The following is a 27,950-nucleotide window of genomic DNA, read 5'->3' on the forward strand; positions in this document are numbered from 1 at the left end:
AAGATGGAAAGAACTTTAGATCAACATGATTAATGGCTGGGTTATACCAGTGGTGGTTTTGAATGCTATGACATGGGGTTGGTCGGGGTTGTTGCGACTAAGCAAAGGATCGGAAAGCTGGTTCCGGGATATCCACTACTGGTAGTGGGGGTGGTTCTCTATTCTAGAGAGAGATGCTCTCACTTTTAGTGAGAGAAAAAATTAGATGTTTAGCAATTTCTGTCAAGTTTCCTCATAAATGCTCGAATGATTTTGGATGCCTTGACTTCGTCACAGTCTTTTAACATGCACGTCCACGACCTACAGATAATTATGACATAGATGAATAACTAACTACAAACAGAATTCACGTTCTTCTATCAGGCACATGAGTGATATGCATACAGTTTATATACAATACAAGTACTTACATAGTTGTCCAGAAACAAGAATGTGCTTGATAATAACTATGGAAAGAGAATATAGATATCTAAAACAAAAAATAAGGGTCTAGGAAACAAATATTTTAACAAAGCTTAATGAACCATGTATAAACACTGTGTCAATTGGATGACCATGGCCTCACTACTACACAAAAGGCTTCACACGACGGTTTAAAACTGTCGTCTCACGTTTTGCATTTCCGTGGTCTATCGAGGTGTCGTCTGATGAAACGCTGTCAGACGACGGTTTTCAACCGTCGTATACCGATCATTGGGTCGACGGTTTGCAGCTGACTTCGTCGTCTGATGGACCGACAGATCTGCCGACATGTTGTCGACAAAAATATGTCGCAGTGTGACTTCTACTCATACCACTGTTTTAGGATTCCAGCGTGGTGTGACTTCCACTCATACCACGGTTTTAGGATTCCAGCGTGGTGTGACTTCTACTCAGACCACGCTTTTTAGGAAAATGAAGTGTGATGACTTAAAAATTCAGTGCATGTGTGCTTTCATACGACACATATAACTCAAACTGTTGTACCATGACATTTGAGACCATGATATCAATACAAACCGTCGTCTGAATTGTAGAAATTTTGTTTGATTGTACCCTAAAAACCTCATCAGATGACATATTTTCCTACTATTGTTGTAATGGCAAAATTCAGATTCTGGAAGCAAAAATGACCAAAAGAATGGTAATTTAATCATAATAGAAAGCTGTTATAATCCCATAGCAATCTAAATGGATCCGATAATGCTAATTGTATCCATAAAATAAGGGATCACATCTTTGAAACTCTTATAGCAAAATACATTCAGAAATCTATAGGAGAACTGCAATTAAGGCCAACCCAAAAAAGACCAACTTCTAGCCTCAGTACAACTTCTAGCTAAACAAATTTCTCTCTATCACTTCAAAAGCTTTCGTCACTGCTCCATCTTCTGGGTCCAGTTTATAAGCAGTCTTCAAACCTGGATCATTGTTTTTAGAACAAAACCACCACGACAAACTTGGCCAAAATGTGCTTTTTAAAGATGGGTTTTCCAATTCTCCCTGCAGAACAAAACCACCACGTCAAAAGATGACAGCAGAATATACTAGTGCTAGCCTTCTGCACTTGAAAAGATGATTTCCAGAAAGGGAAAAGAACAAAGTAAAAGTCCATACAGTTATGAATCCGTAATAGTCTATATACGGATACATGGACAGAGTTATGAATCTGCTCTATCATATGCAGAGTGCATATGTATATTATCAAACTTAATTACAACTACCATTGCCATAAATAATTAATATATGCAGTGCACATGTAATTTCTACATGCAGAGTGCACAACTATCATATGCAGAGTGCACATGTCACATTACATTAATAGCTAGTGATATACCATCCAATCTCAAACAGCCAAGTGATAAATAATTATCATCCAATCTCAAAAAGTAGAACTCTGAGGTATTAAAATGACTAATAGGCTTAGCATTCAAGCAATTCAGAAGGAAAGAAGTTCTAGTTTTTAATTTCAAACCAAAAGCAGAAAAGGGCAGGGAGAGCTATGAAAGAAATGACTAAAGATGCACAATATGAAATTAAAAGCTCGGAGGTATTAAAATCCAGTCTATTTTTCCCAAGCTTCAGAGTGTCTTCATGATTAGATATAAAAATTTGACAGCAATGAGAAAAGCAAGTTTCAAATACCATAATAACAATTTAAATTTTTTTACACAAAAGAAAGGCAATTGGTATGAACAGAGACAAAATCAAAACCAATCTAACTCTTAAGAGAATAATGTTATCAAAGATAACGAATACATGCAGATGCATACAAATATCAAATGTGATTGATTCAGATTGAGATAATTATTGAAAGAAAAGAAGAAGAAAAAATTAAAGCTTTTTTGGGAGGTGAAAATCCAATGTGAAAATGGTAAATTACCTGCAAATCTTTTTTATAAGCTGTTGCTGGTTCTCCAGGATCCAAGTTCATGATCTGTTAGGCCATCAAATTGAAAGTGAACAGCAATTACTTCATCTGTAAAAATTGATTGACGTGTTACATTTAGGAAAAATTGTATGCATATGATAGCCATGATCCCTGTTTAGAGGCTTTAACATAAAAAAATCAGAAGAAATATGATCTGATAATTGAAGACCATGTAACGCAAAGCTGTTCATAATTTACCTCTCCATTCATTTCATATGCAAGTAATACCTCATCTGAATTTGTTGCTTGAAATAATGAAATTGATGACTTAATAAGGTCCCCCTTGAAATCATCAGATTTTGAATCTATTGATGCAAGTGTGGGTTAATGAGCTTTGGGAGAGTGTTAGGTTCTTGTCATCCTTATGGGCTTCCGTTTCTTTAAAATTCAAAAAGTACACCCTCTCTCCTATGGTTCAAAGCAACAGATATTTGACCTAAAAAAATGCATATCAGTCTCTCTAGCTTAATTGCAAAGAAAAACTCAGAAACTGGATGAGGTATATGTGGCAAAATAGTAAACATATAATGTAAGACTTTAGTTTTTGCACATGAAGGCATTTACCTCTGCGGATCTCTCCAGAGATTCAAGCTGCTCCAAAAGTCCTTTTGCAGCCTGAAATCACCAACAAACAGCAAACCAATCAATATCTTTCTTCTGAATATGGAAAATATTCATTATATAGCCTTATAATTAAAGTACTCACATTGGAAAACTCAGCACCATTAAGATTTTCATTCTCCACTATTGAAGCTCTTGGTGAAGACCCTTCCTCCGACCTTTCTGGGACTGAAGAAGGGGGCTGAGGTGGAGAAACATATAACACTCTGAATTTGCACTCCTCAACCACATGTCCTGCCTCTTCATTGAACTAAACACAATCCTAATCCCCCAAATGAATAGCATCTGACATAAAGAACCCACACACATCAGAATCCATAACATTGTCCTTGCATTGCATGTCTGGAGCAGTCTTTTTCTGTGCTTGCACTGTAACTAAATCACAACATACAATTTTTAACATTAATCTTTTTAAGGTAACAAATTCACATATACAACAAACATGACCAATACAACACAAACGAAAGAGAAAAAGCAACCTGTACAGAAACTATATTTGAGCAATATTTCTTGCCCTTGTGTCAGCAACCTGTCCTCTCAAACTCTTGGTCTTTCCTGGTTCATACCAATAAACAAAACAACAATAATTAGAAGCAAGGCAAACGTCACAGTAACAACAATTATCATTACCATACATAGATTGAGTTAAATTTAACTGCACAAAGTATTCAGTAAAAATGAAAAGTCAGAATCCCAGCACAAAGTTAATTCCATATCACAAACCTACATATCACAATATCATTTGCATACATCGATTGAGCTAAATTTTAAACTCATCCCTTTACCCAGATTCCAAATTGCTAAACAATAAAACTACAGCCTGAAACTCTCTTAATCAATTACCCAGATTCCATATTCAAAGACAAACAAAACCCCAAAACATAAAAACCCATTAATCCAAAACCAAAACACCCAATCAACGAAAACGACAACTAACAAAAACCATAGCAAAAGAAAAGTTCGAAACCTGCACTCCTCACTCTCTCGAGACCCACCAACACAACAGACTAAATAATCTTCAAACCAAACACTGTTACTTCTCTTTCTATCAAAACACCACAATTCCGTGTATGACATAAAACAAAAAGATCAATCTAAGCAGAAACTGGAAAAAAAAATCCAAACATCAATCTAAGCAGAAATTTGATAAACCCAGAAGTTCGACTTACTAGCAAGGCAGCAAATCAGCAATGTCACCATTGTCACGGCGTCACCGGCGACTCGGAGTCAGAGAAAGGCTGATAATAGATGGCCCGTGTGGCCGTGTCGCAAAGAGAGAGAGAGGAGAAATGGCCTTCATCACACCCAGAACCCTATCTTCGATTTGGGTAAATTGGGATTAAGTATGAAGAGTTAAAAAAAAAAAAGGGACTGAAACGCCTAGTCGCCGACCCTCCCAGGACCGCCCAGGACTGAACCCTATCTTCGATTTGGGTAAATTGGGATTAAGAGAGAGAGAGGTTGACATCGGAGGCCTAACAATGAAACCCTAGTCTCGTTGTTGTTGAAGGAAAGTGAATGCGATTGAGAGAGAGAGGTTGGGAAAGGATCTGAGGTAGATCGAGTTGGTTTTTGTTTTGGTTTGTCGGGGTCGGGGTTGGGGTCGAGGTCGGGTTTGTTGAAGAGAACAGTGGGAAGAGAGAGGGACAGGCTGCAGGCTCTTCAGCCTCTGAAATTGTCAAAGTGTATGTTTTTTTCGGTGGTTTAAAGCTACTGGGCTCTCATTTGGACAATATAGTCCTTAGAGAAGCCCTCACACAATAGTTTTCTAATTTATGTTGTCAAATTTTAAATTTTGAGTTTGCCTCCCCTCTTAAACTAGGTGGGGGGAAATGGCTGGGGGGGGATGGCTGGAAGGACTTATTTCTGTCTTGCATACATATTGATTCATACAATCATACCACAGTTTTAGATTATCCGTCGTATCACTAATACATGATACAGCTCAAAGTTTGGAGTTTGGGGAAAATTTTGGCACCATTTAGATGGAGAAACTTGCCGTCCAGTAATCATTTTAACCTCACACCACGCTTCTTTTTATAAACGTCTTCTGAAATAATTCATAAATCCAACATGCAAAACAACCGTTGGTTGAATTCATATTAGAAGACGGAAATTTTACAACCGTCGTCTCAATAATGAGAAATGATTCACACCACGGAAAACAGTGTACCGTCGTATGAGAGGTGTCGTCTGATTCATTTTCTGTAGTAGTGCCTGCATGCAGATGTATTTGGTTTGTCTCTTTGATTATGCATTTCACCATGAAGAAAATCTTTTCCTAACCAAAATTTATGTAAAAGAAAACAAATGAAAGCAAATAGATTAATCTTCTACCAACAACTACAAATTTGAAAATGTAATTTGCTAGTACGTCTTGATAAATTAAACGTAAGGATCCTTCAACCCCTTTGCAAAATTTTAAAACTCCTCCATAAACAAAACACTAATTGTATATATTCAACTTTTTTATCCAGAACTCTACCATTTTTTCAAAATAATAATACTATGCCACTTCCCATCTCAACCTATCACCCCTGAATTCTCATGAATGTGTTAGTGCTCTACATAGTACAAAACGAAACAAAGGAATGTCTATTACAGATCCCTCAAGTTCTCTGTAGCTGGTTCACTGTTTCTACTATTATTACCGCACAAACATATCAATCATACACTGACTGCATTTGCTAAGATTGCTCTTTTGCATCAAAGACTCAACGAAAACAATAACAACAAATAATAAATAATAGATAAGGCATAAAAAAGTTAAGAAAACTAACTATAAATTCATTTTGATTCACCGCGCTACCAGTATTTGATTGTGCTCTGTGCTTCAAGTTAAGGCACATTTTTTTACCGATGCGTATACAATTCTACTTCCTTCCAACGTTTTTCAGGTAAAAACTAACGAAGTGGATGAAATCCATGAAATTTGAAACAGAGAGTGGGTTTTTGAAGGAGGAAAGAGAGGAGGTACCTCAGCGCCGGCATCGGCCTAGGCTTGCTCAGACGACGGCGAGGGCCGGATCTTCCTCGGGAGGTCTGGACTATCATCGTCATCAGGGGCGGATCTAGCCATGTACCGGTAGGGCTCAAGCCCTACCGAGATTTTTGGACCGGAAAAAAAAAATTAAGTCTATATATCTGTTTTTTTTTTTTTTTTGAAGTCTCTTTCCCTTTCTCAAGCCCCACCACCAATTCTTCTCGTCTTCTTCTACTCCTCTCCGTCTCTGAGATCCAGGCCTCCACGCTCTAGCAGTAAACTAAAGCTCCAAGTTTCTTCTTTTCTTCTTCTCCTCCTCTCCGTCTTCGGCCCTCGATGCGTTGATGGCTTGATCAGTGACTCCACCAACTACTGCTCCTGGTCACTTCTCTTATTCTCCTCCTCCTCTAGCTCTGTCTTTGGCCCTTGATGGCTTAATCAGTGAGTCCACCGAAATACCTAATCACCGATGTTTAATAGGTATTCTGATAACCAATTCATAAAACCCAAACTGAAATTGTTAAAGCTAATTAGCTAAACCCTTTTTGATTTCTCTGGCCTTCTGGGTATTGGGTTGTTTTTTGGTATTTGAAATTGTGTAAACGTGAATTTGTGGGTTTGTTGAATTTTTGTGTGTGTGTAAACGTGAATTTGATTTCTGGGTTGGGTTTGCTGAATTTGTGTGTAAACTTGAATGGAGTTCATGGATGTTGCTGATGTGCAGAGTCTTTTTTTTTTTTTTTTTTTCATTTGTTAAGAAATTCAAGCCCCTCCAAGGTTGAATTCCTGGATCCGCCCCTGGTCGTCATTGTTGAAGCTCTGTGCAGCTGCCATTGGGTTTTCTCTGTTTCGTCGCAGCAGCCGAAAGCCAAGGGATTCGGAATTTAGGCAACGAACGAAACTATTACATTGAAAACAGCATAGCTCTGGAGATGGTGTACCGAATCAACATCGGAGGAGGCCCCATCTCGCCGGACGCAGACACTGGAATATACCGGTATTGGGACTCCTCCGACAATACCTATTTCGATTATGTGAGTAGAGACTTCAGCGTACTACCATAGAACAGTACAATCGAGCTCAACTTCGTCGCAGTTCCAGAGTACACTGCTCCAGAAAAAGTTTACAATTAGCAATTCGCCAATTAAGCTAATGCTATGCAAGATTGGGCGTATATGAAACTAACATATAACATTTTACATCTTTACCTAGTGTTAATCGGCTTTGCTCTGTGCTTGTTTTGAGCGTTACCCAATTACCCAAATCCATATGTGACAGGCTGACAGCTCTTGACTCCTTCCATCCCCTAAAGCTCAAAAAAACAATTCTCAAGCCACCAGTACTGTTCTTGCTTAAAATGATGTTTACATGTACCAACCCAAGTCATAGCTGGAGACCATTAGACGTGTTGTTAGTCCTGCTGCAACTTATCTCACCTGAATGATTGAGAATCTTACATTAGAGTAGGCCCAAGAATTGTACACAAGTATTATCTTGGCTAGGAGCTTGAGTCTCATTCATCAAAAGAAGGGAAATTCGTCCAAACAGTGTCTGAACTTTTCCAGACTATTAATTTTCATACCTATATTTCAAAAAACATCAAAATGGTACCTGACGATTTAAGCCCGACCCAACTTCCGTACCTAACAACAGTAAAATCGTTAACTCTGTTAACTTTTGAAGGGTATTTTCGTCATTTTACTATTCATCTGATCTGAAACCATCCTCATCTCCATCCTCTTCTTCTCCTCCACCGAAACCATCACCAAACCAGACTCTCAGATCTATTAATAACTGATTCTTTCTTTCTTTCTTTGTTGGTTTTGTTGAGCATAGACTGACTAAACCCAACAAAACCATAACCACCCGAACAAAAACTCCACAACGACCCTTATCCCAGTAGTTGCAGAGCTCTCCAAAGCTCGAAAAAGATGACCCAAGGACTTCTCCAATGGAGTCCTTGCCACCACTCTCTCCCTCCTCCCCATCTCCATCCCCACAACCAAACACACCCACCTCCCTCTCTCCATCTCCGCCACTCTAGAATCCACCACCCAACAACAACAGCAGCAGCAGCTCTCCGCCAGAGAGAGAAGGCAGCTCAGAAACAAGAGGAGAGAGAGCAAAGCCGGCACCAACTGGAAAGAAAAGGTCGAGGAGAAGCTTCTGGAGAATTAGCTCACCCAGAAATTCGCTCACTGGAAAGAAGAGCTCAACATCAACAACCTAGCTCGTGAGGGCCCACAGTGGTGGATCGTTCGAGTTTCTAGAGTCAAGGGCCAGGAGACTGCTCAGTTAATCGCTCGGTTGCTCGCCAGGAACTACCCACATATGGATTTCAAGGAGTTTGCTCAGTCCTAATCGAAGTAGTGGTTTTTGGGTGTGTTGCCGAATTTGTAATGTAAATGTGTTAAGTTTTTTTTTTGTGGTTTGTTTTTCAGGTTTATGCTCCAACGATATCGGAGAGGAGGAAATTGAAGAATGGTACCTACTCGGTTAAAGCAAAGCCACTGTTTCCGGGGTGTTTGAGGTGTGTATTGGACAAGGAGATACATGATTTCGTGACGGAGTTGGAGGCTTTATTGGTGCCAAGGTTGGAAATACGTGAGTAAAATTTTCTTGTATGGTAGGTTTGCTGTGTGGTGTCGAATGATAAATATAGCATGAAGCTCTTATGTGAAATGAAGTAAAAATTCAGAACAATATTCAATAGATCTGAGAGTCTATTAAATCAGAAGAGAGAACATAGGGTGAAGTTGCTGAGAGTCTGGTTTGGTGATGGTTTCAGTGGAGGAGAAGAAGAGGATGGAGATGAGGATGGTTTCAGATCAGATGAATAGTAAAATGACGAAAATACCCTTCAAAAGTTAACAGAGTTAACGATTTTACTGTTGTTAGGTACGGAAGTTGGGTCGGGCTTAAATCGTCAGGTACCATTTTGATGTTTTTTGAAATATAGGTATGAAAATTAATAGTCTGGAAAAGTTCAGATACTGTTTGGACGAATTTCCCTCAAAAGAAAAAGGAAACCTCCACTAAAACAGTGGACTGGACAACTAAAGCAAACAAAGAAAAACACTTCCTCAATAATGGAACACACTTTACAAAATAAAGCTCTTAACTTTCCAAGACCTAAATCGCTGCCGTTGATGCTGGACTGAAAGGTTATACAACAACCCATCGTAGACCCAGTTTTTCTTTTTTTCTTTTGTTTAATGGAAGCTTTACCTCAGGGTTCTGATGAAATATAGTGCATTATAACGTGTTTGATAGCGCCTGCAAAGTCTTTTAAGCTTAATTATCCTCCATTAACCTTTAACTTTCCAAAGCCAAAATTTGAATTAGAAAATTAAACACACAAGAGTACTGTTATGCTCATGATTCTATAAGCAGAGTAGCTTCCCCGTTTCCAACTTCATCCTTACCCTCTCATCTCTCTCTACCTACAATGAAACCAATCATCACTCCTCTCTACCTCTACTTGTTCCTCCACATCCTCACTCTCTTCGTCACCGGTCAGTCGCCACCATACACTCCGGTCGACAATATCGTCCTCGCCTGTGGCTATTCCGGCCAACGAAACTCCAATGACAACAGAAAGTGGAGTGGAGATATCGACTCAAAATTCACCCCAATTGGTAACGCATCCGAATCCATAAATGCACCGCCGTCGTCCACCGCTAGCCAAGTCCCTTACACCAAAGCTCGGCTCTCTCGCTCCAAATTCACTTACACAATTCCCCTCTCTCCCGGCCAAAAGTTCATCCGCTTGCATTTCAATCCAGATACATACACCCCGGACTTCCAACGCTCCAACTCCCTCTTCTCTGTCACCGCCGGCGGCTTCACTCTCCTCAAAGACTTCAACGCCTCCGTCACCGCCGACGCCTCCGGCGGGCCCACGCTGGTCAGAGAATTCTGTGTAAACATCGAGACAGGAGAGAGACTCAACATCAGCTTCACACCAAGCAAAGATGCGTACGCTTTCATCAACGGAATCGAAATCGTGTCCATGCCCACCAGTTTTTACTACACCGCAGGCGAAAGCCAAGGGATTCGGAATTTAGGCAACGAACAAAACTATTACATTGAAAACAGCACAGCTATGGAGATGGTGTACCGAATCAACGTGGGAGGACGCCCCATCTCGCCGAACGAAGACACCGGAATGTACCGGACTTGGGAAAATGGCGACGAAATCTATTTGGATGATATAAGTAGAAAATTGAGCGTGCTACCACAGAACAATACAATCGAGCTCAATTTCTCCAAAGTTCCAGAATACTCTGCCCCAAAAGCAGTTTACACAACAGGTCGGTCAATGGGGATGAACAAAACCATCAACAAGAGCTATAAACTCACATGGGTATTTCCCTTAGATCCCAAGTTTAATTACCTGGTGAGACTCCATTTCTGTGAGTTTGAATCTAATATTACCAAGTCCAGAGATCGAGCGTTTCAAATCTTCATGGCCAATCAAACCGCAGAAGAACTTGCAGATGTCATCGGATGGAGTGGAGCAAATGGGAATCCAGTTTACAGAGACTACGTTGTGGGAATGTTCATGTCTCCGGTTGGAAGCCAGAAGAAAGTTAACCTCTTTCTAGAACTCGCAGCGCTACAGAAAGATTCGTATACTACTTACAACGATGCCATCTTGAACGGGCTAGAAATCTTCAAGCTCAGTGACCCGAGTCGGAATCTCGCCGGACCCAACCCCGACCCACCTCCGGTGATACCACCAAAGATACCATCGAAGAGACCCAGTAAGAAAAAGTCTACTCCTATGGCAGCTATTATCGCAGGCGTAGTTTCCGGGTTACTTATGCTCTCTGTTCTCGGTTTCTTTGTTCTCCGAAGAGGGAGAAAGGCCAAGGACTATAGCTCAAGTCAAGTCAAGTGGGGTCTGCTTTCTTTTTCAACGACTACTAAGTCCACCACGTCTTACGGTTCATCTCTGCCGTCCGAGCTGTGTCATCACTTTTCATTGGTGGAGATCAGAGCAGCCACGCAAAACTTTGATGATTCGAACGTTATTGGGCGTGGCGGGTTTGGTAACGTGTACAAAGGTACCATCAACGGTGCGTCCACCCCCTTTGCGATCAAACGGCTGAAAGCAGAGTCGTCACAGGGTGCCCTTGAGTTCAAGACGGAGATCGAATTGCTCTCCCAACTGCGTCACGTCCATCTCGTGTCTCTGGTCGGGTACTGTGACGACAACGGTGAGATGATTTTGGTGTATGACTATATGGAAAATGGGACCCTACGCGATCATTTGTACAACTCTGAAAATCCACCTCTTCCTTGGGAACAAAGGCTTCAAGTTTGTATTGGTGCCGCGCGTGGGTTGCACTACCTTCACACTGGTGTCAAGTGTATGATCATTCACCGAGACGTGAAGAGCACCAACATCTTGTTGGACGATAAATGGGTGGCCAAGGTCGCTGATTTCGGGTTGTCAAAAATGGGCACGACCACCATGTCTAAGACCCACATTAGCACCATGGTTAAGGGTAGTTTTGGTTATCTCGACCCAGAGTACTACCGTCGTCAACAGTTGACTGAGAAGTCTGATGTGTACTCATTTGGCGTAGTATTGTGTGAGGTGTTGTGTGCTAGGCCGGCTTTGATCCGTACAGCGGATAAGAAGCAAATGAACCTAGCTGCATGGTTTAAGACCTGTCATGGAAACGGAACACTTGACCAAATCATTGACCCGAATTTGAGGGGTAAGATTGTAAATGAGTGTTTGAACAAGTTTGTTGAAATTGCAATTAGTTGTATGAATGATAATGGGAGTGAACGACCGTCCATGAATGATGTTATATGGGCGCTTGATTGTGCATTAAAACTTCAACAGACCGCAGAGGGTTCGGATTTGGATTTCAATGCCGGGAAGAAGGGTGAAGATGAGGCTTCAGTGCTGAATGATAGTGATGCAGGGTTTAGTGGCACATGGGAAGACTCGTCAGGTTCCAAGAACAGCAGGGTGACCAAAACTAGTAGTAGTTACCAAAATACTACTGCTAGTGATTCCATTAAAGGGCTGTCAGGTACAGTCTTCTCCGAGATCTACGATCCCAATGGAAGATGATTCGATCAAATATGATCGATCGATGAGCGAGACTGTTGATGTAGTGCATTTGTGTTCAATGTCTCAACTCAGTTTGTAATTAATTATATATGTTGTGTGCTTCAATCCAAGTGAGTAGTGTGATGATGTAATTTTGAACAAGGATATATCATTTGCTCCTATTTTAAGTGCACCTATCAGAACCGTAGTTTTCCTTCTGCCATGTCAAGGAATTCTTCCAATTTTGCAAATAATTTACAAGACTGCTGTACACAATGTTCAGTTCTTCTGTTGTTGATGGATCTCAATGATGTCTCATTGTTGGTCCTTCTTCATTGCCTCATTTCTTCGTCATGTTGCACATACCCATTGCTAGTTTGCTACCCAACTTATGTAGGTCTTCTACAACTAATGATAGAAATTGTCCTGTTGATCAAAAAATTTCTACATACAATCTATTGATTTGAAGGATGATAAACTACTTATATATATTCTCGGTTTAGTTCCAAATTAAATTTCATCATAAACAATAAAAGTTTCATTTGTCCAAATGAACCAGCTCATCAACTAAAAAGAAAATTCCAAATAACCAACAGGTCGGTAGTAATTTGCTGGTGTTTTGATAATGAGGCAAAAAGACTACAAGAAAATTTGATCACGAAGTTTGTGAATTTCAAATACTATCATGACACGGTTGTTTACATAAAATGAGGGAACTATAAATCAAAGATAATGTGAGAGTTTAAGAAGTGATATGCAACTTACCGACCTGTATTTATTTATTTTTTTGTGTGAAAAAGAAAAAGAAAAAGAAAAGACACTTACGGATAAGTGTGGTCAACAAGAACGTGATCCAAAATGAATTTTTTTTCCAAAATTATCAGCATATGATTGGCGTATACTCTTCCCATTTATCTCCAAAAAAAATAAAAAACTTTTTCATATTGCAGAAGACTCGTTAGTCCATCAAGGCAGCTGCCTGACTTGGCCTACACAAATGAAAAGGAGAGTAAGCACCCAGTGTACTACTTGTGACTTGTCAAAGCAGTGGATTGGAGAATCTTGGAGACCTAAAGACTTAAGAGCCAAATGCCAAAGACCAAGACATTTGTGCATTAAGCGTTACAAGTATTTGATTGATGTGCATTAAGATTCTTTCATGAGAGCGCGCCTATTGGATGCTGCCAATTTTTGAACTTTCAAGTCTTTGTTGATCGTCTCCTTCTATTCGATAAGGTCCTCTTCTTTCTTTTCTTTTTTTGCAACTGGAAACTCACCGCCCGTCCCTCTACTTTATTTTATTAATAAAAGAAAAGAAAACACAAGAAGAGAGAGAGGGACAAGAACCAAAATATTTCTGAAAACAGAATGAAATAAAGTACACAAAGTGAGCACTGAGCTAAAATAGTGACAAACTGATGAATAGAGCAACCATGCAGCAGAAACCACCTTTGCAAGAAATCTATCAAGCACTTCAGAATTAGTTAATATGGAAATTCGGTAAACCTTGCAAAATGTGAACAAAGGCAGCTGAAGCACAAGGAGGTCAAGAGTCCCACCAATAATGCCCCTCATGATCTACCCCATAGTTAGCTAAGCAGTCAACCACTTGATTCCCTTCTCGATAAATATGTGAAAGAAGAATCTGCATAGAGGAGAGAATGGTACAACGATTGACCCAATCAACACTTAGACACCAAGGGATTGAGCAATTTTTATTGGCAAGAAAGTGAATTGCTACCGTTGAATCACACTCAATCCAAAGAGAAATCCATCCTTTTTCTGATGCTATTGAAACTGCATTAATAATGGCTTGAAGCTTTGCTTCTAGGGCAGTAACAATACCCATGGAACCAGCAAAACAACCCATACAATTACCCAAGTGATCACGAAAAATACCTCCATAGCCCGCGAGCCCTAGTGTCCCACGAGCAGCACCATCTGTATTAACCTTTATCTGAAAAACAAAAGGAGCATGCCAATTTACCTCACGAATTTGATGCGCTCTTGAGGCTATACCGCTAATTCCAAGAGCAATGAAAATACAAAGCTCATCTACTTAGTTACGCATAATTCCAAAATCCCAAGAATCAACATCTTGAATTTGCTGCTTGATAGAGTGAATCAAATAATCAGTAGTTAAGTGACGCTCATCAAAACAAATAGAATTTCTAACATCCCAAAGAGAGTAGAAGTCAGCTCCCATCATTCCCCACCATAGCAATTGCAATTGAGTACCAAAACCATGTTGCAATGGGTAAGATAAGAAACCATATATATCTAGGAAATGAGCATTGACTTTAAACCAAGATAAAATTGCAGACTAGACCTTCATAGAGAAAGAGCACTAAAAAAAAAGATGGTGGGTCGTTTCAGCAGATGCATGACAGGGAGAGTACATAGAAAGAAAAGACAAGCCTCGCTGAAGTAAGAGATCATCTGTTAAAAGCTTACCATGAAGAAATTTCATAAAGTAACAGAGTTTCGAGGACAAAAGCATTGATGCCAAACCCATCTATCCTAAAAAACAATTGCATGTTTACTCCTCTTTAACTCATAGGCTATAGATAAAAATAAACTCTCATAAGAAGAATCCAACCATACCAGCTTATCCTCCATGTTTGAATAAGGAAGCCTAACAATTGAAATTTCTAACCAAAGTGCAGCAAGGTCAGTAATTAAATTAGTAGAGCAATACCAAGAGCCATCTTTGATGAAATCAGAAACTTTGGCACATAATAATTTGCCAAGCTGATGCACAATACCCAGTCTATCAACAACTGAACCATTAAGCCAATTACCATGTCAAAAATCAATTGATCGACCATTGCCCACTAATCATTTAGCATTGTAGAAAATATCCATAAACAAGGGTCGCATGCCAGGCCAGATAGATGATTTTTTATAGTAAGAACATGGCTGACCTAAACGTTGAAGAAACCGAGCAGAAAAAAAAAAAAAAAAAAAAAAAGCAATCGCTGGTGTAGACTTAGTTCAGAAATTCAATAAGGTCCTCTAGTCGGAGAAGCAGTTTATTCCTTTTTAATCCTTCCATCACATCCATCTCAATTAGTACATGTTGAATTCTCTTGCTATAAATATTTATCATGAAAAAGCTAGTCAATACACCAATTTCAAAATACAGTTGCCAAATACCAACATGAAACCAACCATTATTCCTCTATACCTGTCCTAGCTTGTTTCTTCACATCTTTACCCTACTTGTATCCAGTGACCCACCAACTCTCTACACTCCGGTGGAAGATATCACACTCAACTGTGGCTACTCTGGAAGCTCTCGGGATTTATATAGTAACCGAAATTGGACTGGAGATATCAACTCACGATTGTCCCCCATAGAAGATGGTAACACTACCTCTCAAGTCAAAGAAGCACCACCTTCCTCCTCCTCAGCTAGCCAAGTACCATACACCACAGCACGGTTATCTCGTTACGAATTTACGTAAAAATTTGATGATCTCACTGCTGGCCAAAAGTTCATTCGGTTGTATTTCAACCCAGCTTCATACCCAAACTTCAAGTGCTCCAAAGCTTTCTTCTCTGTCAAAGTTGGCCAATATATGTTCCTCAAAGACCTCAATGCTTCAGCTAGTGCGAATGCTGATTTTATGGAGGCTCTATGTCAAGAATTCAGTTTGAACATTGACGATGAATGAAAGAGTATAAACATCACCCTCACTCTAAGCACCAAAGCCGAAGGCACATACATATTTATCAACGGAATTGAAATCGTTTCGATGCCAACCAATCTTTACTACTCACCAACAAAGAGCTAGGGAGTTTCATATCTGGGCAATGAAATGAACTACTACATAGAAAACAACAATGCATTGGAGACTGTCTATCGAATCAATGTTGGTGAAAGTCCAGTCTCACCCAAAGAAGACACCGGCATGTACCGGGTGTAGGATAGCGACGCCCTCTACCTTGATGATTCACTATTACAATTATTGGCAATGGCCACATACACATTCGTGACATATTTGGGCCAAAGGACACACATGTGCGTGTCAATAGGTAATTGCCACGCTGCAGCCACTTTTTTTTGGGTCAGTGCCCTGTAGAGGGGTTGCTTTCCCCTTAATTGTCTCAGTTTTGCTGAGCGTGGCTTCTTTACAATTCTGACATGGTGGGACCAACGGGTAGGAATCAGAGTCAGAGTTTCAATTGCTTTTTTTTTTTTTTCCGGTCAACAATTGCTTCTATTCATGGTCCAGTATCCAGTCCTATTGCTTCTTTGCAATTCCGAAATTGAAATTGATCAGATTCTTGATATTATTCATTTTATTTCAACTTTCTAGGGATCAATTGCTGAAATCAACTTAGGTTCAATCACTGCCATGGTTTCTTCCTCCTACTCAGTGCTGAAATTGGGGATCTTGGATTAGAGATGATAGGCATAGACCCATACAAAATTCAATCAATAAGCCATAACCAGAAAACCATAGACAACAAAAATCATCCAATTTTTCTCCCGCATATATATCGAATAGAGCCATCAAAGAAAATAAAATAACAAACACTAAAATGGTACCTGATTGTGTTGTCGCTGGAGCTTCTCCATGGTCTCGGGTTGAAGCACGAGGAACGAGTTTTGATGGTCGATGGCTTCTTTCATCTGAGGTGATTCGCAACCTCGCTCTCTACAAACACAGTATGAAATCTCTTCAATCCCTTACTGCAAAGAAAAACCACAATCGCATAAGAAATAAAGAAATCACAATCCCTAATTCAAAAATAGAGGGTAGGTTATACATACTAACACACCCCGACGGAGGTGAGGAATACGACAAAGACGCTGAGGCCGACGAGGCCCATTAGGGTTTGGGTGTCGGAGAAAGTCCTGCCGAAGATAACGAGGGGCTGATCGGAGGGGCGGAAGAGGTAGAGGAAGAGCCAGGCGGCGAGGAGGCCAAGGGAGAAGGGGTGGGTGAAGAGGGAGACGGTGACGATGAGGGCAACGACGGCGAGGTAGTTGACGCGGACGCGGAGGGTGGCGTCGGAGAAGGACTCAGGCTTGGCGAAGGTGGAGCGGTAGGCAAGCTCGGCCCAGGGGAGGCGTTGGAAGAGGCCGTTGCGGACGGTGTCGGTGATGTGGTTGATGAAGGCGCGGAAGGCCAGGGTGGCGATCCGAGGCTGGGAGGCCTGGGACTCGATGGATCCTGCGGCGGCGACAGAGGTGGTGGAGATCGGGGGGACGGTGGTTGACATTGTCGGTGGATCGGGATTTGAAATTGTATCAAGTATTTTTGTGAAGATCTGGATAGAGCTTTTTGGGTTTATAAGGGAATTTGTGATTGAAGAATCGGAGGAAGGTCGATGGAAATAGACGCAATAAGACGAGAGAGAGAGAGAGAGAGAGAGAGAGAGAGAGAGAGAGAGAGATGGTTTATTTTTCCAGAAGAAGAGAAAGAGATAAGAGTCTGAGAGAAAGAAGAGAAAGAGACAATGGCGTACAGAAAAGAAAACCCAAAAAAATATTAAATAATTAGTTTAAATAAAAAAAAAATTTAAATTATTAGGCACCCATGTTTTGTGTTTGTCGGTTGAGGATATAGACACCAACATTGAATATAAAGGTGGGTATGAGGTCTATATCCACAATTTTTTAATTATGTGGCAATATGTGTGTGGCCTTTACCCATATGTGTTGTGGTGATTTAAGTAAAAGATTCAGCGTGCTACCATCAAACGCTGCCATTGAACTTAGTTTTGAAGCAGTATCGGAATACTCTGCCCCAAAAGCATTTTACATAACAGGTCGGTCAATGGGGCCGAACTTAACCATCAACAACAGCTACAATCTCACCTGGGCAATTCCTGTGCACTCAAACTTCTCATATCTGGTCAGGCTGCACTTTTGTGAGTTCGAGTCTTAAATTACTGAACTTAAGGACCAAGCATTTCTAATCTACATAGCCAATATAACCGCAGAGATAGAATCCGACGTAACAAGATGGAGCGGTGAGAATAGGAGTCCGGTATACAGGGACTATTATGTATACATGCATGACTGGCCCTGTGAACTTAAACCAAGTAAATCTCTCTGTCGCACTTTAAGCAAACCCTGACAGTGGGCTTACAAGATACGACGATGCTATCTTGAACGGGCTCGAGATCTTTAAACTAAACGGCTCAAATGGTAATTTAGCCGGGCCGAACCCATATCCACAGTCAAGCCCCAACAAGCCTAACAAGAAGTCGACTCATATGCTTGCTATTGCAGTCAGCGTAGTTTCTTGCATACTACTGGTACTTTCTCTCACTTTGCTCGGGTTTTTAGTCTTTAGCGATGGGAAGTGGGAAGTCAAAGACTCTAGCTCTAGCTACTGTATAGGAAACTCATTACTACCGTCCGATTTGTGCCATTAGTTTTCACTGATGGAGATCAAGGCTGCCACCAAAAACAGCTTTGGCCACTTGTTCAAAGGATACTTTGATGATAGGGCTACCCTCGTTGCAATCAGAAGGCTCAAAGCCACATCATCACAGGGCGCAATGAGTTCATGACAAAAATCAAGATGCTTTCCAGGCTACGCCACCGCCATTTGGTGTTTTTGATCGGATATCATGTCGATCGAGGTGAGATGATCTTAGTGTACGATTATATGGCACGTGGGACCCTTAGTGATCATTTGCACTTGTAACGCCCCAAGCTGCACCTCACCAGCTTAAGCACGTCACAGTGCCGCGAGACTCTAAAACATAAACCGAACGCTCGATTTACATTCTAGAGAACCGCTAGGCATTTTGTTTGAAAACTTTTTGTAGAAACACAGCGGAAGCTACAAATACTTTTGAGGTGAAAAATTCGTTTCAATCAGCTAAAGCTTGGAATTAGTGTTCACACAAAGGGTACGCACTTCAAAGAACAAGAGTGTGACTGGATTTGACACTCAGTTGACTGTTTACAGGTCTCGGAATACGAAGTTCAAGAAATAAAAAGGTAATTTACCAAATTTGTTCTGCACACCCAGCTCCGTCCGCTATTGTCCCGTCACCAGTGCACAGTACCTGCATCCACACTGTTGTAGGGGTGAGCTTTCGTCCTCGCTGCTCTTACAGGAACTCTACCACGACTAGGTTTGAAACCCTTTAATATATATTTGGGATCCCAGTATGAAAACATGCTTAAGTCAAACATTTTAAAGAAACGACAAACTTTAATGTTTTTCAACTTGAAAACAGATGCATGATGCTTAAATAAATACGGCGCCAAATCCAAAGATTACCTGATGGCCGGTCCCATAGACCCACTACACGACCTTACCTCAAATTAATTTATCACCAGGTAAGCGTAGCGAGAGCGTCCGCTACCTAGCTACACACACGGATTGGGTCATCATTGCGATCGCTCACCGTCCGACCGGTGTAACTAACCCTCCGGAGGTTTTGGGGATCGAACCCAAGGAAGTCAGAGCCACCTTTCGCTCTCAAGCCATCACATTTCTCACATGGTTTGGTTAGTATGCATTGCATTTGAACATGACCAAACCATACCAACTAACGTGCATCATTTAATAACAACATAAGAAAATCACTAACCGAGGAGAGTCCTGAATCCCTACCTGGATTCCGATGCTTTCTCTTACGTACTCCGAGAGTCGTGAACCTTCTGTTCCTCGGGTAACTAGAGTCCTAGATTCCGACATTTCGATAGTTAATATCTTTTGAACAATTATAGGAAATCTCGACGATTAATATATCGTCCAGACCAACTTTTCATGCTTTGACCAGGAGTTGACCAACTTTGACCATTGTTTGACCGACATTTCTTAGTTTGACCAGTATTGACCAATTTGATCATGTCGAAGTAAATCAAGCAACGACTTAATTTCAAACATATTAGGTGTACCCGAATTTTTACTAAGGCCACCCAATATATTCATATTACCATTTCACACAAGGTGTGCCCAAATTACTAAGGGCACCCAACCACCACTTAATCTTTTTCACAATGTCATAACCAATTCAACGTATAACTGCATATTTATGCTTTGCCAATTTCACCAGAATGAGAAACATACTACAACATCCATAACCAAAATCATTTAGCAAACATGAACAAAACAGCAAGCTTACAACATAGCTTCGACTTCTTGTGACTATCAATCCAATTTACTCTTCTCAAACACAACATCACAGTAGGCATGCAACAAAGCAACCCAGTTTCCAAAAGCTAACCACACAGGTAAACTTCTAGCACCTTTGATAGAATCCAACTCACCTTGTGATCAACTAGATCGAACTGCAGGTTTGTTTTCCAACGAAGAACGCAGGTCAGCGAGAGTTCCCACTCAACTACTTCCAAACCTGGCCAATTCTGCGTTTACGAATTTAACCCAACATCAATAGACACTCAAAGCACAAATCAAAACCAAGAAGTTACCAGGGGTGATTGAAACTACCACCACGAACGGTGACATCGCTATTGCAGAACGTACCCGAAACTATCAACTCAGCCAGGCCAACGATTTCAGCTCAACCAGCCATGCTTCCGAGTCCTAGGACCACAATGACCCTCGTAAAAGAGTTGAAGACACCCAAACAGCTGCCGGAAACCGGAATCACAGTGAATTCCGACGTCACCCAAAACCCAATTTCATCAGAACCCATTCGAAAATGAAAGCTATTTACATAAACGTGTAGAGCATGATGAGAGGAATGATTTTCATACCACTTGCAGCTCATACGGTGGCCGGAGTCTCCGGTGATTGCAGAACTCGCCGAACGAGACACAAAGCTCATCTACGATCGATGCATGGACGATCAGAGGCCACAGGGACGTCGGCACAGTTGAGACGAAGAGAATTTCGGTGGTCCTCCGCTGTGATGTGGCCGGACGGAGCAGCGCCGGTCGGATCCTCTTTGCGGGTTTCCGGGTCCCGTCGGGTCATAGAACACCGAGTTCTCTCTCCCTCTCTCTCGATCCTTCTAGTTTTCCCAACAGAGCAACACACGGATAATTGGATATATAGATTGATCCAGTTAAGGATGGACGGCTAGGATGAAGCGGTGGGTGGATCAATGGCTGGGATTTCTCCTCCTATTTTCTATTTCTTGTTTTAAGTTCTAAAATTTCACAACTTCGGAAATTCGTTATAAATAGTCCGGGTCACCGGAAAATTCCTCGAAAATTTCCACGAACTCGTCGTGACGTATACTTCCTTATCCAACTCCTAAATTGAGGATTTCACTTTACAAAAATTTCTGAAAATACTCCCGAGCACTTTGACTTTTATTGAAATCGATAAGTAACTTATCGAACTACACCGAGAAACCGCATCTTCCTTGGGAACAATGACTTCTGACTTGTATTGGTGCAGCACAAGGTTTGCACTACCTTCACACAGGTACCAAAGGCATCATCATTCACCGTGATGTAAAAAGCACAAAAATATTATTAGACGAGAAATGGGTAGCGAAGGTTTCAGATTTTGGGTTGTCAAAAATGGGTAATATCACAATGTCCAAGACCCAGATTAGCACGAAGGTGAAGGGTAGTTTCAGATATTTTGACCCTGATTACTACCGATGTCAACAATTAATTGAGAAGTCCGATGTGGACTCATTTAGTGTAGTTTTATGCGAAGTATTGTGTGGGAGGTCAACTGTGACCATTGTGGATAATGATCGAGTTGGCTTGGCTAGATGGGCTAAAAGGTGTCATCGCAATGGGAAACTTGATCAGATTGTTTGATCTAAACTTGAAGAGTGAAATTGCAGTCAGATGCTTGCATAAATTTGCTTCCATTGCAATGAGTTACATGGATGATAATGGGATCAATAAGCCGTCAATGGATGATGTTGTGAGAGGGCTTCAGTTTGCATTGCAGATGCAGGAAAACAACGAGGATTATATTGATCACATTGAAAGGACGATTCAAGATGAGATTTCATTGGTCAAGGACAATGAAGGGTCTTGTTCTAGTGAGCAAAGCAATGGGGCAAACAAATCCATTAAAGAGTTGACCAAGACAATTTTCTCTGAGATTATTGATCCGGTTGGAAGATAATCGATGAGCAACATAGTTAATAAGATGAACGTAATCCTTGTAGATTTTTTTTTTTAGAACAGTGCATTTTAAATAGTGCAAGACCTTTTTGTGAGAGTTCGAATCCCTTTACCATTTAATTGACTAGAGTCGAGCCAAATGCCAAAGACTAGCAAATTTTGTAAAGTCCAAAGAGGAAATAAGCACTACAAGGAACTATTCCATTCATGTAGATTGAGAATCTCCAGGGCAATGCCAAGGGCAGAAATCTAATAATGTTTAATTATAAGGACTAAATTCAGTTTAGTGACTTTAGTCCCTCAAACTTTAGGCCAAACATCAGTTTAGTCCTTTTTTATTATTATTATTATTTTTTTTTATAATCAAACTCATCCTTGACCTCTTAAATTGTATCAACCTCGTCTAAAATTTGAATTTCACTCCAACACAACATTGAATGGACTCGAAATCTTCAAGCTAATTGACCCATAAGGCCAGCTCAGAACCAACCCCGACCCAAAGATGACACCTCATAGTAAGTCACTAGGAATAGTTGCCCGCGCTTTGCTGCGGGAGTTATGCTGTTGCAGAGGATGTTGTAGAGGAGTTATGCATATTTAGTCTGAAACTTGTGGAAGTTGAAACTTTAATTGATGAAATGAGATATTAAATTTTAAGAATAGAGTAGCAAATAAATAACTGGTATTTTATCAACTTGATTTGTCGGTATTTTATCCACTAATTGCAGTGTAGAAGTGCAGGTTCCGCTAATTGAGACGTATTATTCCGCTTTACTTGGTTGCATGAGATATACTCACGGTGATTCATATGCAATAGACCCAATTTGAGCATAAATAAAATTTTGTGGTGTGTAAAGGAACTAACTTTAACATCTCCAGTCAAAACAACTTAAAAATTCATCATTACAGTATACTGAAAACCAGTTCATGAATCAAAAACATATGCCATTATCAAAAACACATACCAGTATGATCACTTCTATATTTCTTAACTTTACAGAGAATAAATAGATATCTACTTTGAGATTGGTAAGAAATTAAGGAAAAGAAAAGAAAACCGATGTTTTTTAGGAGAAATTTCTATATAGTATATACACAGACTACCAAAAATATGCAAGGATATAAAATTGTAAGGAGAACTAAAAGCTATCAGATATCGATTTCATTAATGACAAACATTTTACATGTTTACTGCAACATATTTTACAACATTCATATTAATAATCTGTCACTGCCTCTTCCTATGCAGGAAATAACAAAAACAATTTTCAAAAGTGCTGCATTTCTCAAAGAAAGAGATTTCAGACACAACAATGATAGAAGATCTCTCCTATAACAAACAACATGTGAGAAAAGATCTCAAAGTTCCCAAGTTCAGCACCTTTGTGTAACTAAAAACTTTACAACATGAGTACTGAAGGAGGCTGCTATACACCTACTCATAGCTGATCGAGTTATCACTGTTTCACCCAAAGAAGAAAAAGAAAGATGTTCAACTGCAGTCATCATCCAAAGTTAAAAAATCTTGCAGATGGAGAATTTAAGAAATGCTATGAAAACATAATATTAGCTAATGCACACCTCCACATCAAATCAAGAAGAAGTATCTATTTACATCATGAACATCATTAAACAACACTAAACTACGTGGATATATGCATTTAGCATTTACCAGGCATAAATAGTGATGCATATATTGAAATTGAAAAGTGTAAAATGATGTCCAAGACTGTAAATACTTTATCGTCTGACCTTTGAGTGCCACAGTGTTGGAGGATAATACAAATAAATCAATGATCAAAATCACAGGAAGCCATTCCCAGACCTGTGGAAGGAGTGCTTGAATTAGATTAGACGTGGAGTCTAACCAAGTATACTTAAGGAGAGCATATAGAAAAGAAAAAAAAAATTAGAAAAAGAAACCATCAGATTTGCAAATCATACCAGATTCGTAAGAGAACCATGACTTTTTAGAAGCAATTTGTTTTGTATCTTTGGTATACTGATATTGCTTAACCTGTACAGAAACATTATAAAGAATACATAACCTTTAATTGTCAAGGCAGCAAGACAACTTTTATATGAATCTGAAGGATGCTGAATTTTCATTTTCTGTCAAAAGCTTATGCATTATATGTTCTTGCAAACGAATTATTTTTCTAAGCTTAACATCAGATGAAAAACAAAACTGCTTGAAGTTTAAAGCACTTTGGTACAGTAAGAAGTAGTAGTACATTTGTTAGCTAGTAGTGCCTGCATGTTGATAAACTGACTTTTCTGTAATGGATATTTGTTTGTAAGAATGATGTAACAACATACTTGGAGCAGCTCTATCAGTATAAACTAAACAAAAGAATATGGATCCGCATGCTACAACTATCTAATAAGCAACATGAATGACATTATCAAAATGCAGAACAATAATCTTGGGAATGTTCTTTTCAAAGATGAATTCCTATTGAATTCATACAGATCTAAAGGATTGTCTCTAGGGCAGATAGTGATTTTCAAAATAAAAAGCAGCATTGATATATAAGGCATACAGATTCACAAAACAATAAAGATTAAGGAGTTGACAATTGTCAATATTCAAACGATCTTCTAACCCTGTATTTAACAGAAATGAAATACTAAAACAAACATCCATAAGCAAAACAACAATCTTGCTGTAGATACCTCAGTGAATTAATTGAAAATCGAAGAGCTTCAAAATGAGCAAGAATTCAAAATGGAAGGAATAGTAACAACAGATCTAAAATTGAAGTTGGAAACAGAGAGAGACAAAATAGAAAGAAAGTTGAAAACTGAAAGCAATGGCAAAACATTTTGGATACTGGAACTATTGAAAACTTAAAAGTTGGCTTATTAATTGAGATCAAATTGTATGTATTTAAAATTAATAGATAAATAAAAAACGACAATGATAAAGGAAAAAGACGATAAATGTGGCCGAGTGTTTGTTGTGCTTGAAAGTATCAAATTGAAATGGTTTCATAAGATAAACAGAGAACTGATTGGAAAATATCAGATTGTTACCTTCAAAGTATTGCAGTCGATTACTCAGATGCCAAGTCATGGAAGAAACAAAGTTCCTACAATATGAAAACATTAAATTAATGCCTCAATTCTGGCAGATCAATAAATCCATATAAAGTGACCAATGTAAACTAAATTGAAGAACAAATAGGGATCGAAAACGAACCAAATTGAGGGGTGACTGTCTGCAATTTCGGCAGCTTGGCTTATTTATTAGAAAACCACTGTTCTGATCACCCTGTTAAATACAATTCAAATGGACATTACATAAACATATACTAAATGAACAAAATTCAGAACTTGGGAGTAGATCGGAGCAGAAAACTGAATAAAAGTAATGATGTGCGGAAGTTGAAAAAATAACCGTAGAAAGACGGTTTGTTTCAAAATCAAGCCTTTTCTATTTGCTTTTGGTATAAGTTTGTTTTCTTAGATTATCAACTAAATCTCAGTTTGGGAGCTGTACAAAACCGAAAGTGTAAATTATGATAGAAATTAAAATTGTTGAAGTAAACAAAGAAGTTTGTAAAGAAATTCAATCAAAATTCAGCTAGAAGTGTTATTCATCTACAGCTAGAGTAATATTCTATGTCCAGAAACTGGAAACTCTTTGATTCAAATCAAAAAATCGATCAGTTGGTTAACATCACAGACTTGAATGAACTTTTTGGCAAATAGACACATAGAAGATTATGTTGACCAAGCCCTCACTGTACCACCCTCAAAATTTGGTACGTAAGTTACACAGTGGGTGCGCATTGTACCACCCTCAACATAGAACTTTTTGACCAAGCCTGGCCCTCATTTAACAAAACAAATATACATATAGAAGATTACTTCTTACCTTAATGTGGTCAACTTGATTCTTGTTGAAGAATCTAAAAGCCTGTTTTAGATAGAAAAACAACAAAAGCAAGGTTGTCATAAGTTCATGATAAACAGAGAACAAAATGTTCCGGAATTAAAAATATATTTGGGCTTTATTATAGGTCATTAGAATTTCTACCATTTATCCGAATATTGTCAAAAATTTGAAGGCGTAGCATAAAACAAAACAACAGGTAACAAATCATACTGGTTGCTAGGTTTACAATGTCATTGTGGCAGAATTAATATCACTTGTGAGCCAGGAGTGACATTAACTCCTTTACCAAATTCGAGTGACTATCTAAGTTTAAATTAAAGATCTTGATGAAACCAATCATGAGCCAAAACCAATAATACAAATTCCAAATTCGATTCCAGAATTCCATTAAGAATCTAACATAATAAAACCATTTACTTTACATGCAATAGGATACGTGGTTGCCATACATATTGGCATTTAAATCCTTAAAGATTGGTTCCAGTTTAGGAAGACCCTTTAATAAACTTACCAGCTTTTTGTGGCAGATGAATCCAATTGCCACCAGTTCCATGAGTCCCAAGACTTAGCTTTATCTTCCTCAGGAGACCACTGTCCTTTTTTGACATTAGCTTTGTCACAACATGGAGCTCTTGCCATGGTCAATAGTATAGAAATGAGAAATGATCATCCTAAACTCTTTATAATGAACAAATTGATTATGAAATTACTACAAATTTGACAAAAGTATGGAACCTAAGAATAATAAAAATGCAAAAGAACTTCTATAAGTAGTCTAAAAGTACAAAACCCAGAAGGCATGTTAGCAACTAATCCAACCTTATAAGTAGTCTAAGAATAATAAAATGCAAAAGAACTTCCATTCGCAACTCAAACTCGTAAACCAATTGAGCAGCCACACAATTCGTAATGCAGATGTTGAGAATCACTTACCACACTTTCCTCAGCCTCTTTTGGCTGAGATTCTACTCCAAACTCGTTTCTGTCATTGCCTGAAAAAAAACAAAATCAAGAAAAGCCTTTCAATAACATATACAAATTAATAAAATCTCAATCAATATTAAAATTAAAACCAATTTCCTACTACTTGATATCGTTTACTTTTAGTTAACTATCAAATGTTTTGTATTATCAGGGTATATTGTTGATGTGTCCTAAAAAATTAGTTCCACTTTATGTACCAAATGCGTTGTCAATGCTGCATGAAGAAGTCAGAGAATAAGATCGAATTTAATTCTTGTCATTAGTCACCATTATGTGAGAGACCCTTAAGAACATTAACAGTAGAAACAGATTTCTTGTCATTGATCACCATCATCTGATTTGTTAATAGTCAGATATGTATTAACAAATCTGCAGGAACACACCTTCTCGAAAGTAACTAACCAGAAGTTTTGAAAAAAAACAAAACAGTAATGTCTCCCGAAGAACTCACCAGAGTCAAATCAGAAAAACACCACTCCAATAATATCTCAACTGAAAAGCCTTAAGCAGATGTTGAGGATAAAGGAAAGCTTGAAAATATAAGCTTCACCCATTTTGAGCTATGTCTAATCAGTTTCCATTCTTAGTATCACAATTCAATCACACACATTATTTTTTCTCCAAAAGTTTGATCTGTGCAGACGTAAATAATCAGAAAATTGAACTAAAGTAATTAAATTGAGCTAATCTTACATGCAGTAAGCAGTGAGGGGCTTCGCAAGCTCAGTGGCCACAATACAGTCCGTCCTCTGTTACTTCACTCAAATCCCATGTATGTGCAGAACTAATGACTAAAATCAAGACAAAGACAAAAAAAAAAGGACATCAAGCCGATAGGTGTGTATGGTAATCGATCACTACACGTGGAAGGTTGGAAGGACTGCACATCTTCTACGAACTAAGCTCCTGGTATTCCTCTTCCCTCTGTTACCCTAACCCAAA

General features: G+C 39.3%; 2 protein-coding genes, 2 long non-coding RNA genes and 2 pseudogenes across 8 annotated transcripts; 3 read left to right on the plus strand and 3 right to left on the minus strand.

Annotated features, from left to right (window-relative positions):
* Positions 1–1,109: 1,109 nt before the first annotated feature.
* On the minus strand, positions 1,110–4,393 carry LOC121051693. Its single transcript, XR_005806505.1, has 5 exons — positions 4,201–4,393; positions 3,117–3,586; positions 2,975–3,025; positions 2,363–2,846; positions 1,110–1,482 (listed from the first exon to the last, which is right to left on the minus strand). It is a non-coding gene; the product is annotated as an uncharacterized LOC121051693 (long non-coding RNA).
* A 4,830-nt stretch (positions 4,394–9,223) lies between these two features.
* Positions 9,224–12,310, plus strand: LOC112190833 (receptor-like protein kinase FERONIA). Its single transcript, XM_024330337.2, has one exon. The coding sequence runs from the start codon at positions 9,463–9,465 to the stop codon at positions 12,106–12,108; it is 2,646 nt and encodes an 881-aa protein (XP_024186105.1). The 5' UTR covers positions 9,224–9,462; the 3' UTR covers positions 12,109–12,310.
* A 626-nt stretch (positions 12,311–12,936) lies between these two features.
* On the minus strand, positions 12,937–17,352 carry LOC112190840 (PRA1 family protein B4-like). 5 transcript variants are annotated; one of them, XR_005806499.1, is made up of 3 exons: positions 16,868–17,352; positions 16,643–16,786; positions 12,937–13,076 (listed from the first exon to the last, which is right to left on the minus strand). XR_005806499.1 is itself a non-coding variant. In XM_040514672.1 (2 exons), the coding sequence occupies exons 1-2, from the start codon at positions 17,317–17,319 to the stop codon at positions 16,723–16,725; spliced, it is 516 nt and encodes a 171-aa protein (XP_040370606.1). In that variant the 5' UTR covers positions 17,320–17,352; the 3' UTR covers positions 16,280–16,722. The 5 variants fall into 5 exon arrangements, 1 of the variants encoding a protein (XP_040370606.1); XR_005806498.1 differs by lacking the exon at positions 12,937–13,076 and adding an exon at positions 15,074–15,708; XR_005806497.1 differs by lacking the exon at positions 12,937–13,076 and adding an exon at positions 16,280–16,472.
* Positions 15,248–18,216, plus strand: LOC112190834 (annotated as a pseudogene).
* Positions 18,217–18,292: 76 nt separating this feature from the next.
* Positions 18,293–22,124, plus strand: LOC121051692 (annotated as a pseudogene).
* Positions 22,125–23,250: 1,126 nt separating this feature from the next.
* Positions 23,251–27,695, minus strand: LOC112190837. The gene is made up of 8 exons (XR_005806500.1): positions 27,460–27,695; positions 26,958–27,016; positions 26,536–26,655; positions 26,004–26,045; positions 25,326–25,397; positions 25,160–25,215; positions 24,068–24,140; positions 23,251–23,948 (listed from the first exon to the last, which is right to left on the minus strand). It is a non-coding gene; the product is annotated as an uncharacterized LOC112190837 (long non-coding RNA).
* Between the last annotated feature and the right edge of the window lie 255 nt (positions 27,696–27,950).

The sequence above is a fragment of the Rosa chinensis genome, chromosome 2 (assembly GCF_002994745.2).
Source record: "Rosa chinensis cultivar Old Blush chromosome 2, RchiOBHm-V2, whole genome shotgun sequence".
Taxonomy (NCBI): domain Eukaryota; kingdom Viridiplantae; phylum Streptophyta; class Magnoliopsida; order Rosales; family Rosaceae; genus Rosa; species Rosa chinensis.

What these genes read in the sequence shown, in the direction of transcription:
- LOC112190833 (XM_024330337.2), top strand. Translation starts at nt 9,463, where the DNA reads ATGAAACCAATCATCACTCCTCTCTACCTCTACTTGTTCCTCCACATC.
- LOC112190840 (XM_040514672.1), bottom strand. Translation starts at nt 17,319, where the DNA reads ATGTCAACCACCGTCCCCCCGATCTCCACCACCTCTGTCGCCGCCGCA. An exon ending in ACCTCCGTCGGGGTGTGTTA is followed by an intron (nt 16,787 to 16,867) that starts GTATGTATAACC and finishes TTTTCTTTGCAG; the next exon opens with TAAGGGATTGAAGAGATTTC.